The 17,418-nt window shown below is 46.1% G+C and overlaps 1 protein-coding gene across 1 annotated transcript in view; it reads right to left on the bottom strand.

Annotated features, from left to right (window-relative positions):
- STYX (serine/threonine/tyrosine interacting protein) overlaps positions 1-17,418 on the bottom strand; it is a 44,469-nt gene that overhangs the window by 5,594 nt on the left and 21,457 nt on the right. Inside the window, exons 3-8 of the mRNA XM_072986882.2 lie at positions 7,713-7,766; positions 7,335-7,432; positions 6,388-6,448; positions 3,576-3,612; positions 2,117-2,156; positions 1,985-2,035 (exon numbers count right to left, since the gene is read on the bottom strand). Coding sequence (XP_072842983.2) covers positions 1,985-2,035; positions 2,117-2,156; positions 3,576-3,612; positions 6,388-6,448; positions 7,335-7,432; positions 7,713-7,766 — 341 coding nt within the window. The remainder of the gene's footprint in view (positions 1-1,984; positions 2,036-2,116; positions 2,157-3,575; positions 3,613-6,387; positions 6,449-7,334; positions 7,433-7,712; positions 7,767-17,418) is intronic.

Raw genomic sequence — 17,418 nt, 5'->3', positions numbered from 1 at the left:
AGCTAGTAACCGTTATTAATGTAAGAAATTGTTGCTGCTACTTCAGCAAGAGAGGTCAATAGCCTAATAAATTACTTTTAAGCAGAAAAGGTTGTGTATGAAATTCTGGGTAAATGCATGAAGGCTCAAACAGGGGAGCAAGTCTTTTGAGAATATCTGATGGGTAAAGTGTGTTGACATGAAGAGGCCGCCCATGAAGTGACACACAATTGACCAGGAGCAACAGTCAACATCTTCTCCCTCACACCAGCCCTATGAGGATGCTGCTCTAGTTTCACAGATGGTGACGTGAGACTAGAGGTACAATGATTCTGTGATATAAGCAAGATTGGATTCTGAAAGTAAGGGCAGTGCTCAAATGTTTTATCTACTGGACTCAAGAGTGCCCCTAGGTATTATGTTGAACAGCCTGAGGATATGAACAGGATTCCTGGAGAGGCAAGAGCCACCTCATGTATGCCAGATCCTTGCTTTTCCTGGGTAATGAAAGTGGCTCCTGGATTCCGTCCCGCCTCCAGATACCCAAGTCTATGATCATCACAGCTTCTGATATCCCAACGTATTACATTCACAACTCTATGGACAAAGCTGCAGGAGCCCAATCCTATCAGTAATATTCCTTCTTCACAGGACCAGAGGCCTCCACAGTGGAAGGCTTCAGCACACGCACATGCCCTTTCCATTGCCCTAGAAGTGCTGGCGTGCTGTAGCGCTTCCAAACACCACTCTCTCTCTCTCTCTCTCTCTCTCTCTCTCTCTTTTTCACCATCTTTAATAAGATGGAAATATCCAAAGAGCCCTGGATGCCAGGCACTCAGTGATTTCTCCAGGGGGCTCCACTGGGACAAGGGAAGATGGGCCCATAGCAGATGTATCCCACATTTGGAGGCATTAAGCTTTCTGTTGTACAAGGAGCTGGCCTTTCTGCCTAAGCTCAGTATGCCAGGAGGGACCTCAGCTCAAAGGCTATGTCACAAGTCCCATGTTCCACCTTAGTATCATCCTTGAAGAGATTCCAAGCAGCAGGGCTACTACCAATGATCTCTGCTCAAGAACAGGGAGAGCCAAAGCAAATTAGGTTTGATAACAGTGTGTGAGGAGGACTGGTAACCTGATTCAGTGCAAGATGGGGGACATGGAAAGAGCCTCCTGGAAAAACAAGGACTATGAATACACCCTGTCTGCTGATCCTGGGAGCACCTTTGATTATTTCTGACACAAATGGGAGAAGTATAAGACAACTACATGGTTAGGAAAAGGGTGATACAGCTTTGGTTTCACCACAGCATTTACACTGGAGGTTGTTAATGTCAAGCTGACAAGCGCCTTCAAACACTGAAAAAGATTGGGCAGCCTGAATTTCCCAGTGGCCATTGGCCACAACCTCAACGCCAGCAGATCTGCTCCACTGTTGCTCCTGCTGAACGCAGCAAAAAGGAATCGGCAACTTAGTCTGGCATGACAAGACAACAGCTGCAGAGACGGATCTTCGCCCCCAACACAGTCTAGTATTACACAGTGTTTTCAAGTGTGCCAGTCTACTTCAAATACAGCTTAAATACAGCTGACATTGTGTTTAGACCAAAAAAGATTATAAAGCTACCCAATACTGATACATTTTAGGAATAGAGACCAAGATATGCCGCTGTTTTCTTTCTATTGCTGAATATTTTTTTGCAGCTCTTGGGAGCTCTTTGTTATTCATGGAACTTGACTGGATCCAGCTAGTCGCTAGTCTTGGCAGTGGTGAGCTTATGTTACACCAGGAAACCCATTTTGGCCATATAATGGCCCTTCCATCAGCTACCCACCATTTTTACATTAGAAATGTACAAAAGGTGCCTTACAGTCATACCATTTCCTCATTTAACCGGCAGTGGTTCCTAGGATTTGAACCTGCAACCTTCCATGAGCAAGATCTGCGCTCCGGAAGTAAGCCAAATGCTTTCCTCCAAACAGAAGGAAGGTTAATACTTTTCCTCACCTGTACTTCACTCCAAAGGTTTCCATAATGTATGCAATAACTAAGGCAGCACTGAAAAAGAAGACAAACAAACCAGGTAAGGTATGTTTCCCCTGCTTTATGAATGTTTGTAAAAAATATGAGCTTTGTTACCTTCGAGAAATCCCAGCGTTCCCATGGACAAGAACTTTTCCTGAGAATGAAGAAAGTTATTTTACACCAGCACGGAGAATTTCTTCCAACAGTAACTTAAAACTCCTGTGTTTTTATTCTTTTAGTTCTATCCTGTCATGTCATCCATATCATTATCCACAAGGGTGGCTTACAAATAGTGACCAGGGGAGGAGAGTGATGGCACTTCTTGCCTCCCATCGACTCCACTGGCCAACAAAGGAGCAGGTGCAAGAGAGGCGGCTTGGGGGTCAGATGCCAGCTGCTCTTCGGATGCAGAGTTGAAGCACTCTCTGACCTCTGCCATTAGACAAAGAACCAAAGCAGGCAGGGCGGTGCAGATTTATGCTGTGCATGGGCTCATGTATGCACACGCACCTGGTATTATTATAATCTCCTGTAAGCTGCTCCAAGGATCACTTTAATCAAAAGGTGGGATATATGTATCATCCAATTAAACACATAAAATAAAGGCATGTGATCCAAACACACAACAACCCAATTTATTAACAATCTTTTAAGCCATGGCCACTGCCGTGATCAGAAATAAAACCACCAGTAAAACAAGTGTAAATATCTCATGCACACCTGAGTGGAAAGCAGTCCTCTAGGCTCAGTGACTTGCTTTCCGATGACCCAATAGCAGGCTTCCATGTCTTGCTGTGATTTATCCAAATGACCCCCTAAGTCAGAGTGGGTGGGGATCATGTGATCCATGGGCCAAATGAATCCAAGGGCAATTGCTGCAATGTCCAAGACCACCCCAAGGCCTTTCAAGTTTATTTTTTCCCTCTTCCTATTTCCACCCTTGGAAGCTTTCAAGAGCTGGGAGGTCCCCCGAGACACCCCCTCAAAAAGGGAAACAACCCAAAAGTAGCCACATCCAGGGCCGGGAAAATTCAGCCATTTCTGGGACCCATGGTGGCAGCTGGGACAAAAGCATGGCTCCCAAGCGCCAGCTAAATAATCTAGGCACAGCAGATGGACATAGACGGCAGTTCCCCATCTACTGCTATAGATTTAAACCAAGGGTCAAACGACTGAGGGAAAACATTGTTCTTTGACTGTGAAAAACTGTTCCGCAGAGTGAGGAATCAGTGGCTCTTCTGATACTGCTGGGTGGCCCTATGCCCATCCATTCCCCTCTCTCCCCCCTAACATCTCTCCCACAACACCAGGAGGACCGCAAGGTGCTCACTTGAGTTAAAAGGATCAAAAAGCTGCGGTGGGGAAAGTCTTGCGTTCCTATGGCAAAGGATATCCACCTCACTTTGCACACACAGGTAGCCTGAGAATGTCACTTATCTGAAGACTAGTTTAGAGGAAAAGCTAGCTATTTGTTCAGTTTTCTGGTGGCCCAATAAAGGTATCGTCTGCCTGTACCTTTGGATCTGTAACAATATCTGATAAACCACACAAACAAACAACTGAATACACTTACCTCCAGTCTGTAAACTCCCATCAATAAATTCCTTAGTCTAAAAGAGGGGGGGAAAAGAGATTCAATTTCTCTTCTGGCCAACAAAAATGTCCTTACTTTAGAGAAACCAAGTAACATTCACGAAATGTCTTCGGCTCCAAAAAGAAGGTCAGATGAAGACATTGAATTAAACACTGGACTACAGTAACTGGCCTTGATACTACAATAGAAAACTTTCTTCTCAAAAAGGCAATACTAAAAAGAATATCGTAACCAAAACTACAGTGGTACCTCGACTTAAGAACTTAATCCATATTGGGACTGCGTTCTTAAGTTGAAACGTTCATAAGTCGAAGCACCATTTCCCATAGGAATGCATTGAAAACCATTTAATCTGTATCTGCTGTTTTTCGTTCTTAAATCGAGGCATTGTTCTTAAGGCGAAGTATTAGTTCCCACAGGAACTAATGCAAAGCCGGTTAAACCGTATCTACCACTAGAGGGTGAATTTTCTTCTTCTTTTGACCTAAGGTGAGCTTAGGTCAAAAAAGGGGCAGAAAAGGGTTGTGGGTTTGTTTGTTTGGGTTTTTATTTGGTTCTTAAGTCAAGGCTCTGTTCTCAAGTCGAAGCAACTTTTTGTGAACGGAGCCATTCTTAAGTCGAATCATTTGTATGTAGGGGCATTCTCAAGTCGAGGTACCGCTGTACTTGAAAGAGGATGATAACCCTCGGAGGCTGCCTGCTTCCCATCTCTGCTGACATTTCATAGGGTTTAAAGCTGTCTCAGAGGAACCGACCCAGAATCCAATCAAAGCTGCAGGTCACTCAAAGCCTGGGCACGGATTATGCCTGCGAGGATTTCTGAAGCTTAGAGGTTCTTTAACTCTCCTCAGGTCCAGCCACGTTCTCCCTAAAAACTCTACCATCCAGAAAGGTGTGTTCTGGAATCTCTCGATGAGACTGAGGCATGCATTCGAAGTCTATTCTGGCAGGCAACAGAGAAGGGAGGGGGGCAGGTTTCTTGGAAAGTGCCTTCTGTTGATAGCATTGGTGCTTAAAGGTCAGCCCTGATATTTAAACAAAACACTGTTACTATTCATTTGCATCTTTATTCAATTTGATTTTGGATTGTGTTATTTTTATTCTTAGCCACCCATCTTTGGCACTTTTAGTGAAAAGGTGGGATAAAAATAGCTCAAATAGATTTCCGATTTTCAGGGCAAGATGTAGCACCCATGATGCATGATCATGTTTTTTTTAAGACTGAGGACAGCCATCTGATAAGAATCTTTTTTAAAAGTCTGGCTTGAAACAACATGATAAGTCAATTCTGTTTTCTGATATCTAGATCTATACATATAAAATCAGACTGGGCGTGGGTACGGTAGAAAAGAACGTTGGAAAGGCAACCGTTTCTCCCTATGCTTAACCAAATAAAAATAAAAGTAAAAAATTAAACAAGTGCAAAATCTACATTTACAACACCCAAAAACCCAAGTACCCCGACACCTTTCTGACTACAGTTGTGCCCCGCTAGACGATTACCCCGCTCTACGACGAATCCCCTTAACGTTGAAGTTTTAAACGATGGTTTAAATGGGGTTTCTTCGTTTCATGATGATCGCTTCCCTGCTTCGGGAACCGATTTTCGCTTTACGATGATCAGCAAACAGATCGCCAGGTTTCAAAATGGCCACCAGGTGAAGAAAATGCCCCCCTGCTGTTTTTAGGACTGATTTTTCACTTAACAGGCACCAGAAAATGGCTGCCGTATAGAGGACCTTCGCTGGATGAGCAGGTATTCAGCCCATTGGAATGCACTGAATGGTTTTCAATGCGTTTCAATGGTTTTTTTTTATTTCGTTTGACGACTTTTTCGCTTTACAGCGATTTCGCTGGAACGAATTAACGTCGTCAAGCGAGGCACCCACCATTGTAACAAATTTCTTTTAGTGCAAGCTTTCATGGTTTACAATCTGAGTCTGAAGAAGTGGACTGTAATTCACAGAAGCTCAGCCTGTAATATTTTTGTTAGACTCAAGGGTGCCACAATTTTTTTTTATTTTGGCCAGTGTGTGAAACAGACTAACACATCTACCTCTCTGTAAACCTACTTGCTTAACTTTTGTTCATGACTGAGTCACAGGATTGAGTGACGGCGTATGCAGGTTGTAGGCTTAACTCTCCTTCTGATGCACATTTCTAAGGTGCACTTTGGTGATGCACGTGGATGAAAATCTAAATAAATTATGAAATCTTAAAAGTAGTTATCTCTGGGTTTCTAAAACTGAAGTTGTATCTCAAACTGATTACACAGCAAAAGCAACTGAGATCTCTTCCAGGAAATTTACAGTGACAGATTACCATTTTGAACCTCAGGATCTCATGCTGAGTCTTGCCCCATAAATACCCACGTGATCATGTCATGACAGCTGTCACCAGTACAATCTACTGGGAAGTTTCTTGCACATGTCACTTAAAACAAACTGAAACTACGCAAAAGCAATTTCTGTTCATTTACTGTAGCTTGTGCAAGAGTAATTCATACTGGATTGTACCCATGGTGACAAACTAATTTGTTTTATGACAATCAGCAGTGATTCACAAGACTAATTAGTTGTGAGGACACTTTAGGTAGAAATCATGTAGTTCAGCCACACAAAACAACGCAGCAAAATGCTCGGCAGAGCATCTCCATCAGTCATTACTGGCGGCAACCACAGATGAATGTGAGCTGAAACGCTCAAGAGATAGGATGCCTCATCTCCCACTCACATGACTTCTAAAAGCTACAACAAACAACAGCTGAATTCATAAGCGCATAAATACTTACCATTGGGAAAAATCTTATTATATTTTCAATGGGATTATCTGCAATATCCAAGACTAAATACCTACAATTAAAATAAGTGTGTTAAGTACACAGCCAGCATTGAGCAACTTCTATATTGATCAGACCTGCAGAAGCTGAAATTTGTATTGTACAGCGGTGCCCCACTTGACGCTTACCCCGCATGATGTCGAAATCGCTTTATGTTTTTTTTGTGATCATTATTGTGATCCCAAAACGATGGGTCCAATGAGGTTTTTTGCTTGACGTCAATTAGGAGCCTGCTTCGCGAACCGTTTGTTCGCTTAACAACGATTTTTCCAGCTCCGCAAAATGGCTTCCTTCCCTTCGCAAAATGGCGGTTTTCCAGACGGAAGCTTTGCATTACAAGGAATTAGAACAGCTAATCAGCGGTTCTCTATGGGCGCTCTTCGCTGGACGATGAGGTATTTCCCCCCCCATTGGAACGCATTGACCAGTTTTAAATGCATTTCAATGGGGTTTTTACTTTCGCTTGACAATGATTTCGCTTAACAGCGATTTTAACGGAATGCATTATCATTGTCAAGCAGGGCACCACTGTACTTTAAATTGCATGCTATGTACACATCACAATAGAAAATGTTTTTTTCCCCAAAAACTGGGCTATCAATGATATAACCAGACTTGTACTCAGCAAGCCTCACACAAGCCTCCATGTGAAATTCTGTTGTTCCCTACATAAGTCTGTTGCTCGGTGCCTAAGGGAAGGCATGTAAAGAAGCTCCTGAGAGAACACACTACCACAATTGCCTCTTGAAGCCTTAATCCACCTACTGGATTCCACGGGAGGGCGATTAAGCATTAATTGTATGTAGAAGAGAGAAAGAATTGCAAGTCACACAAGTACCATTTTGGATTCAAGACTTCACAAATGTCATTTCCAAAGAAGGGCTCTACGGGTTTCTTACCTAAATAATTGCTGGAAGTTTGGTTTAATAAAGTTTGCTTCAATATTTTGTCGTATGCATATTACATGGGTAATTCCATGCTTCTGAAGTATAGGTAGCTGCAAAACAAACAGCAAATGGGGACCTTTACAAAATACAACAATGACAGAAAAAAAAACGCATTTAGTTACAGGATTGTGCAACAGATACCTCCATAGTTCAGTTTTCATGAAGGTAATATATTTACGAGATTAAATGTTGAGTGGAACCTTGATGGCTAAAGATCAAATAACTGAGGAGGAACAACGAACCTGCGTGGAAGGGCTTTTCACACCCTAGGTGTGATGGTTACAGGTTACAAAATTAGGCTCAGCATAAAAGAATCATAGGCAGACTTACCTTACTTTTCATAGCCGAAGAATATGGGCCCAAGAACAACCCAGGTAAAATCTCCTAAAAACAATAAAGGGAGGAAATGGACAGGTTACTTACCTGTAAACATGGTTCTTCAAGTGGATTCTCCATGAATCCACACTAATGGGTTAAGTCAGCACTTGTGCTGGCCTCTCGGAATCTTCTAGAGCTGCAAGAGAAAAGTAACAATGTTCAGGTTGCCCTGCACTGAGCATGCTCAGCCCGCCAACGGCTCAGTTCCCCGTGTCCGCCATGTGAAGAGTTGGAAACCAGAACACTCCTCAGTGACGGACAAGTGGGGAGGCCGGGCGGGATGTGTGTATTCATGGAGAATCCACTTGAAGAACCATGTTTACAGGTAAGTAACCTGTCCTTCTTCAACGTGGTTCTCCATGAATCCACACTAATGGGTGACTAGCAAGCACACTTACAGGATGGTGGGCCGTCACTGAAGCAGTGAAGTCAAAACAGCCCTGCCAAATTTGGTCTCTGCTTTAGCCCGAAGGTCCAGCTTGTAGTGGGTAACAAAGGTAGAAGCATTGGACCAAGTAGCAGACCGACAAATCTCCTGGATGTCGACTCCCCTTAGCAAGGCCGTAGATGTAGCCATGGCCCTAGTGGAATGGGCTTTGAGACCTTCCGGCACAGGTTTCTGCAGCAGTTCATATGCCAAAGAAATGGTAGAGACTAGCCACCTGGAGAGGGAAGAGGAGGAAGCAGGAGAGCCCTTGCGAGGCCCATAAAAACAAAGAAACAGTCTATGGGCCTTCCTGAAATCTTTAGTCCTGGTAACATAATAGGCCAGTGCTCTACGAACATCTAAAGCATGGAGCATGCGTTCGACTTCTGTAACTGCATCAGGAAAAAGGGTTGGTAAGATCAACGGCTGGTTAACGTGGAAGGTAGACACAACCTTAGGCAGAAATGTCACATCAGGATGAAGGACAACCTTATCCTTAAAAAATTGCAAATAAGGAGGATCGGCACGTAGGGCAGCTAACTCACTAGCTCTCCTAGCCGAAGTAATGGCCACCAAAAACAGTGTCTTGAAGGACAAGAATTTCAAGTCACAGGAGGCCATGGGCTCGAAAGGATGCCGCGTAAGACAATGCAAGACAGTCTGTAGCGACCACTGAGGTATCGGTCTTTTAGCTGGAGGCCGCATGTTGTCAAGTCCCTTGAAAAAGGCTTTAAGGGTTGGGTGAGAGAACCATCTGGATGACTCTGAACCCGGAGGTTGGAAGGCCACAATAGCTGCAGTGTAAACCTTCAGTGTTGACTTAGACAGGCCCAAATCGAAAAGATGCCTGAGGTATAACAGCAGAGTCGATAAGGCTACAGGTGAGGAATGCAGCCGACGTTCCTCAGCAAACCTGAGAAAATTTCTCCACTTGTAGCTGTAAAGCAACTTAGTGGCAGGCTTCCGTGCCTTATTGATGACCTCCGTCAATGATGGGAAATCCTCCACGCAGTCAAGTGGAGTGCATCGAGGTCTGGATGGAGAACATTCCCCCCGCTCTGAGTGAGTAAGGTGGGCTGCAATGGAAGAGTCACCCTGTCCACTGACGCTTGAGACAGAGTGGAGAACCACGGTCGACGTGGCCACCAAGGGGCAATTAGTATGGCTTCTGCCCTCGTCTGTAGTAGTCTGACTATGACCCTCTGAAGGAGTGGCAGAGGAGGAAACAGGTAGATGAGGCCTCCCCTCCATGGTACCATGAACGCGTCTCCTATGGAGCCTTGTCCCCTGCCCGCGCGGGACGCATAGAGTGGACACTTCGTGTTGTATTGCGTGGCAAACATGTCCACCAGTGGATGTCCCCATCGATGGCAAAGGGTGGTGAATACCTTCTGGTCCAGTTGCCACTCGTGGGATTGGAACGGGCGACGACTGAGTTCGTCCGCCAACTGGTTGTCCGATGTGGCCACGTGGATAGCCACTGGAAAAATGTGCCTCAGGTAGCACCATTCCCAGAAATGTACTGTGAGAAACAGCAGAGACTTGGACCTCGTGCCCCCTTGCTTGTTCAGGTAGTACATCGTGGTGGTATTGTCTGTTACTACCTGTACAGCTGTGCCCCTGAGAAGAGGAAGAAACGCCCTGAAGGCCTTTATCACCGCCAGCATCTCTAGATGGTTGATATGCAGGGATGCTTCCTGCGGGGACCACAGAGCATGTATCTGGTGATGTAGACAGTGGGCTCCCCATCCCATCGGGCTGGCGTCCGTTGTCACCTGTATGGTGAGTTGTAGAGGACGAAAGGGCCTTCCGATTAGCAGATGTGGAGGAAAGAGCCACCACTGTAATTGCCTTGCAAGTTCTGGAGTGACCCTGAGGCGCTTGTGATGACTGTCTGTCACAGGGTTGAACAGGGCCATCAGCCAAGATTGTAGGGAGCGCATTTTGAGTCTCGCATGGGGCAAGGTGGCCGTTGTTGAGGCCATGAGGCCTAGCAGGTGTTGTGCTAGCTTTGCCGATACTGTCCCCCTTGGCTTGAACCTCAGAACTGCTTTTCTTATTTTGTAGACACGTTCTGGAAGTGTGAACAGACGGGCTTGCACGGCATCCAGCCTGGCCCCTATGTAGTCCATCACTTGAGAGGGTCGTAAATGAGACTTCTCGTAGTTGATGGATAGGCCTAAGGCCTGTAGGGTCTGCAGAACTTGATGAGTGTCCTGGTAGGCTTGGTGTTCGGACTTTGACACTATCAGCCAATCGTCGATGTATGGGTAAATTTGGATCCCCTGGAGACGTAGATAAGCTGCCACTGGGGCCATACACTTGGTAAAGGTCCGTGGGGCGGTGGAGAGGCCGAATGGCAGGGCTACAAATTGGTAAATGGTGTCCTGGAAGATCAGTCGAAGGTACTTTCTGTAAGCCTCGTGGATTGTTACATGAAAGTAAGCATCCTTCAGATCCACCACTACAAACCAATCTCCTTCCTTGAGCAGATGGACGATCCCTTCCAGGGTAACCATCCGGAACTTCCGAGGATTGAGGTAGGTGTTGAGATCTCTCAAATCCAGTATGGGTCGAAGACCCCCGTCCTTCTTTGGAACAGCAAAGTATCGGGAGTAGAACCCGTTCAGGATGTCCCTGTAAGGTACCTTCTGGATGGCTCGCTTCTGTAATAGAGTGAGAATCTCTTCCTCTAGGACGGGATCGAAGGATGTATGCCTGACCCATCCTAGAGGAGGCAATTCTATAAACTCCAGGCGGTAGCCGGAGCTGATAATGTTCAAGACCCAGGTGTCTCGAGTGATCTTGTACCAGTTGTGAAGGAAAGGAGAGAGGCGAGTCAGAGGGTGGTGGATTCGGATGCTGACTGGGAAGTCAAAGGTATTGTTTGAACTTCCGGCCAGAAGGCTTGAATGACTGGCGTTTGCTGTGTGTCTTGAAGCTAGAGGCGGAGGAAGAAGCCTGAGAAGATCTTGCAGGGGGTTGTGGCCTGAACTGGCGATAAGTGGAGGTTGTGCCTTGCTGGTACGACTGCTGTTGAGGCCTGGGGCGCCAGTGAGGTTTTGAAGGCCTCGGCTGTTGCTGTATGGCATAAGATTTTGCCGTTTTCTTACTCTCGTGGAGGGACTTCAAGTTTTCATCTGTTGTTTCGCTGAAAAGACCAGTGGCATCAAAGGCTAAGTTCTTAATCCTGACTTTGATGTCATCCAAGATGTTGGCAGACCGTAACCAGGCGTGCCGTCGCAAAGTAATGATAGATGCCAGATTTCTAGCATTGGCATCTGCCACATGCCGTGAAGCCAGGCGTTGATGCTTAGAGACAGTCTGTGCCTCAGCATAAGCATCAAGGCATACTTGCCTGATGTCTTCTGGTGCCACCTGGAGCGCTGGGAGTACTCTCGCCCAAAGTTGTTTTTGATAGTCCCCCATGGCCACCAAGTAGTTGAGGGCTCTGAGGGCAAAGGTGGTCATTGAGTATAGCCTCCTTCCAAGCACCTCAAGGTCTCTTCCTTCTTTGTTAGTTGGGGTCGGGTGACCTTTGGTGGGCAAACGTCCCGCACTAGACTCCACCACAAGAGAATTAGGGGCTGGGTGTTTCAGAAGGCACTCTGTTTTTGGGCCATGGACCCGATACATGTTCTCAGTCCTCCTGGAAAAGGTGGGGGAATCAGCTGGATGGTCCCAATAACCGGTGATGAGATCCATGAGTTCTGGCACATAAGACAGGCTAACTGGACGAGACCTGTCCTTGTGAATGTCCCCAAAGATTAGGTCATCCTCACGAGAAGGAGATTTCTCCACCTCCATCCTCAAGGTAGCAGCCATTCTCACGACCATCTGAGGATACGATGAAAAATCCTCCGATGGGGATGACGGATGGATGTCTGCCGCATCAGACCCCAATGGCTCAGCAGGCACCGGTGTCTCCAAGGAGGCGTCTGATGTACCTTCGTCCTCGTGTTCAGAAGAGGAAACCGAGTCAGGTTCATCCTCCTCCTCCAAAAGCCGAGGGGCGACAGGCTGTGGTATGCCCTCTGTAGGCTTGGGAGGTTTAGTGGGTAACGGTCTACTCGGGCTTGGTAAAGGCGCCGCGGGCTTGTCAGCAGGTGTCGGTGTCGGGACACTATGCTTGGTAGACCGACCCTCCGCCGGAGTAGCGCGGTCCTCGTTATCTGGGAGAAGGCGCTTTCGACGTCGACCCTTTTTTGGAGGCGGCGTGGTGGAAGTAGACGAAGAGGAAGAGTAGGTCCTCTTTCGTCAATGCCGTCTATCCCTCGACGTGGAAGAGGAATCAGACGTATAGTCCCTTTTATGTCGATGACGGCGGCGAGACCTCCGTCTCTCATGGCTGTCGTCGGAGTCCGATGAAGAGTACTCTCGACGTCGATGCTTCCGTCGTCTATCACCATCCGTAGTACGCTTTCGCTTGCGATGGCGCTTAGGCTTCTTAGGGATGGTGTCCTCCTCGGTCTCGAGCGTTGGGCGTCGAGGAGGGGCCGGTACACTCGGATCCCCCGGTCTCCTCGGAGAGGGTGTCGGAGACTTAGTAGCCGGCGATCCCGGTGTAGACGACCGGGATCGAGACGCCTGCCCAGGTAGAATTGGGCTCCGAGGCGCATCGGTCAAGCCAGAGATGATTTTGTCAATCTGGCTTGCCGTGGGAGACCTCTCGACGACGACCAATGGTTCTTGTCGTGGAGGAAGAGAGGCTCCGGGCTCCGACGCGGACTCTCGGTCTCTCGAAGAGTCCTCCAGGAACGGAGAAGGGAGTGAGGAGGAGATGGGAGGCACTACCAGAGTAACCTCCTTCGATGTCGATGCTCCCTTCAACTTTTGCTTCTTCTTTTTCAGGTGCTCCGGCTTCGGTGGAGAGATGGAGCCAGTCGACGCTGAGGTAAGTACCTTCTTGGACGAGGTTTTCGCCTTGGACTTGGTTTTCGCCTTTTTAGGGACGTCCAGGACAGTATCCGATGAGGTGGATTGGACTACCCTAATCTCCGACCGTACTGAGGAGGAGGATTGGGCTACCTCCATTTCAGATGGTTGAGAGGCGGACAACGTTTGCTTCCAAAGGGAATATCTGAGACGTTGCTGCCGAGCCTTCAGCGTCACCTTAGTGAATCTTTTGCAGTGCCGACAGTTGGACACGGAGTGGGATTCTCCAAGGCAGTACAGGCAGAGAGAATGTCCGTCCTGGAAAGGAAGTTTCCGGGAACAGGCGGTACAGAGGCGAAAGGGTCCTCTCCTCGGGGATGGTTTGTCCTTTGGAGGCATAGACTAACCGGTAGATGGAAGTAGACCAGGAGTCCCGAGTAACGGAGCGTTTACTGGGCTTGGTGAAGGCCGGTAGACCAGGAGTCTCGAAGGCTATGGAGCTTTCGACGGACGTGGTGAAGGCAGGTAGACTAGGAGTCCCAGGTAAAGGGAGGTAGGCCAAGACACCGGATACGGAAAATTGAAGAAATCCGGTAGGCGCGTGGCGCACCACAGGAGGCCAATTACCGTTGATCGGTATGACCAAATGGCGCGTGGCGCCTCAGAGGGTGGCCTGGAAGGCCAATTAGGCCAAAAAAGGTCTGAGGAAAACCGCCAGAGGCAAAAACGAAGTCAAAAACCAGTCCAGAGTCAGGGCAACAACAGGCAGGTCAACGATTTTCAGTCCGGTCAGTGTAAAACACGAAATATAGCCAAAAAAACAGGAGCTCAGTCCGAGAGGTTCCAACTTTCACAAGCGGAAAAAAGGAACTGAGCCGTTGGCGGGCTGAGCATGCTCAGTGCAGGGCAACCTGAACATTGTTACTTTTCTCTTGCAGCTCTAGAAGATTCCGAGAGGCCAGCACAAGTGCTGACTTAACCCATTAGTGTGGATTCATGGAGAACCACGTTGAAGAAACAAAATTCAGTCCACCAAAAATTATAGCATTAAATTATCGTTAAGTGCTACATGATAGAATGGTTCACACTGATGGAATTAATGACATGGGCATTATCTAGCGATGTCAACAAGTATTACAATTTGGTAGACATTGTTTATCTGGGTTTTCAAAGGATTTTGAGTCTTCTACAGTCATGGCCAAATATATTGGCATCCTTGCAATTCTATCAGAAAATGCAACCCTTCTCTCAGAAAATTGTTGCAGTTGCAAATGTTTGGTGTTCATTTTCATTTCTTTGGTTTGCATTGGAACACACACATACACACACACACACACAAAGAGAAGAAAAGTCAAATCTGATACAGTCCCACACAGAAACTCAAAAAGGCACTGGCCAAAATGACTGGCACCCTTAACTTAATATTTGGTCGCACCCCCTTTGGAAAAATAACTGAAATCAATCAGTGCCACGGGCTGTAAACCTCTTGACGATACTGCACACAGTGGACACAGAAACATTAAGATATCTGGAGATGAACTTGTAGCCTTGAGATTGTCAATGTTTTCCTACATTTTTATTTCTCAAATCTACAGAAAACTCTTTACACTTCATTTTTTTCTCCATACTCAGAGAGAACATAGAACACAAAGGCTGTCAACTTTTCTCTATCTTAATTGGTTGCAAGTGTGATTACTATATTTCCCACACCCCTTACTTGGAACAGGTGTGTCTAAATACAAATTAAAGGAGCATCACATGCTTGAAAACAATAATTTCTTACAATTTAGACAGGGTGTCAATAATTTTGGCCAGTGCATTTTTGGGTTTCTATGTGGGATTGTATCAGATTTGACTTTTCTTGTTTTTTTTTTTTTGTGCTGTTCCAACACAAACCAAAGAAATGAACATCTGAGTATCAGAACATTTGCAACTGCAACAATTTTCTGAGAGAAGGGTTGCACTTTCTGACAGAAATGCAAGGGTGCCGATATTTTTGGCCATGACTGTACAAAAACCTCCTTAACAGATTCAGCAGCTGTAAGATAAGAAAAGTCCTATTTCTTTCTTTATTTATTTATCTTATTCAAGCAAAGAAGGGGAGCAGGACTAAATGGCTGTTTCTCATAAAGACAAGCTAGCTGTGAGTGAGTCTCCTAAGGATCCGTTTCAGAATTAATGTTTTTTAACCTGCTCACAAAATATATACAAGATCAGGGAGAACAATGAGGTGGCCAAGTCTGCCGATTCCACCCAATTATTTAGCAGGATTAGAACAGAAATGATCTCCCCACATTGAGAAATGGGTATTAAAAAAGCAAATCTACTTCAGCATGAAAAAGTGTAAAGTGATACACACTGGAAAACAAACTTTGCACATATGATACAGGTTTCTGAGCTGGTGGGGGGGGTGAATCAGAAAAGGGATCTGGAGGCTGTGGCTAGTAGCTCTGTGAAAGCGGAAATCAAGTGTGCAAGGGCTATGAAAAAGCTGAACTCCTCCTTCGGTTGGGGTTCATAAGGAAAGCTCCTGAAAATAAAATAGCCAATATTGTAAGCCTTTCATACGCATCTAGGATACAATCAATTCTGTAATACCACACACACAGAGTCACCGCATTTCAGAAAGAACGTTGCAGAGTTGGAAAAAGTAAAGAGGAGCCAAAATTATCAAGGGGTAGAAACAGGTGCAATCACAATTTGGGGGCTTTTAATCTTGGAAAGAAGGTACACTGGGCAGAGGAGCTGGTAAGTGGTGTAGAAATTAGGCACAATGTAGAGATGGAGCCATTTCTCTACGAAAACTTAAGAGTTCATCCAGTGAAGCTAATTGGTCGGGGATTCAGGCCAAACAGAAGGATGGTTTTCTTCAGGTGGTGTACGGCGGGACTCACTGTAGCAAGATGTAGGACACCAACCTGGATGGCTTTATAAGATCAGACATATTAAAGGCAAGGCAAAGCGTGCTGCTTTAACCGACCAGATAGTCGGGATATAAATAAAATAAAATAAATAAATAAATAATAACCGCTCCATAGCACTTACGGTACACTCTGGGCAGTCTGCAGTTTAATTATGAAGGCTGTCTTGTCCCGTCCCCCCACCCAGTGAACTAGACACTGACCTTTGGAAGGATGGAAGGCCGAGTGAACCTCAAGCCGGCTCCCTAGAATTGAACCCAGGTCATGAGCAGTACTTTGGCTGCAGTACTGCAATCTAACCTCTGGGGAGGATGACTGTTATCTCACTAGCAGAGGCAGGAAACAGGACTCTGGATCAATCTGGTGTGGCTCTGACTAGATTCTATGTATTTGATAAACAAATCAAAGCCTGAAAAGGCTGGATGTGTCTTCCTGTTTTGTCAGTGCTGGGGCTACAAGGGAAGTGTGCACTGCAGAAGCACAGTGCCCGAAAGAGAAAATCCCCAGGCTGGTAAGAGTGGACATTACAACCATGCTGCTTGATGCTGACTAGCGGAAGTCGCCAGAAAGGTTGCACATGGTTTGTGCTGATCAGTTAATAACTTGGTATTTTCTGCAGAAGGAAAAGTGACAGAAGCATGAACAAAATACAGGCTATGGAGAGGGCGAGGTGAAAAGCCTCAACAACAGGCAAGAGCCCGTTGCTGCTGAGGTAATCATACTGCAAGGACATCTGCAAGCGGGATCTGAAGGCCTTAGGAATGGACCTCAACAGATGGGAAACCTTGACATCTGAGCATTCAGCCTGGAGGCAGGTGGTGCATCGCAGCCTCTCCCAATTTCAAGAGATCATTGTCCAGCAGGCCGAGGAAAAGAGGCTGTCCTGAAACCAGCCAAATCAGGGAGTTGGATGGGGTACAGACTGTATTTCTCTTCAGTGTGGAAGGGATGGTCACTCTCGAATTGGCCTTCTCAGCCACACTAGATGCTGTTCCAAGTCTTCCATACAGAGCACGTGACCATAGTCTTTCGAGACTGAAGGATGCCTAACTAAAAAAAATCATACTGCAGACCATGATCCCAAGAACTCTTCTGCCTCCTGGAGAGTATAATTTGGCTGCAGCATCTCAAGCTTCCTTCCCGCTTCGAAATATTATATCTAGGCTGTCTGTGGAGCCTTAATCCCTCTAAGGCAGTTAGAGGCCTGCAAATGTACACGACGAACCAGACCAAGGTAAATGAGTCTTGCTGACAGAATAATTATATTATTTTATTTATTTAATTTATATCCCACCCATCTAGACTGAAGTCTACTCTAATTATCCAGAGTACAGAGCAAGACCATGTGATCTCAAGCACATGTGGAACTTTTATCCCACCTTTTCAATGAATGCTTAAACCCACTTTCATCTGTTTTGATTCCTCCCCCCCCCCC

This window comes from Pogona vitticeps, chromosome 1 (assembly GCF_051106095.1).
Source record: "Pogona vitticeps strain Pit_001003342236 chromosome 1, PviZW2.1, whole genome shotgun sequence".
In the NCBI taxonomy this organism is placed as follows: Eukaryota; Metazoa; Chordata; class Lepidosauria; order Squamata; family Agamidae; genus Pogona; species Pogona vitticeps.
The sequence above is the reverse complement of the archived record's forward strand: the minus strand, read 5'-3'. Positions and strand labels throughout refer to the sequence as shown.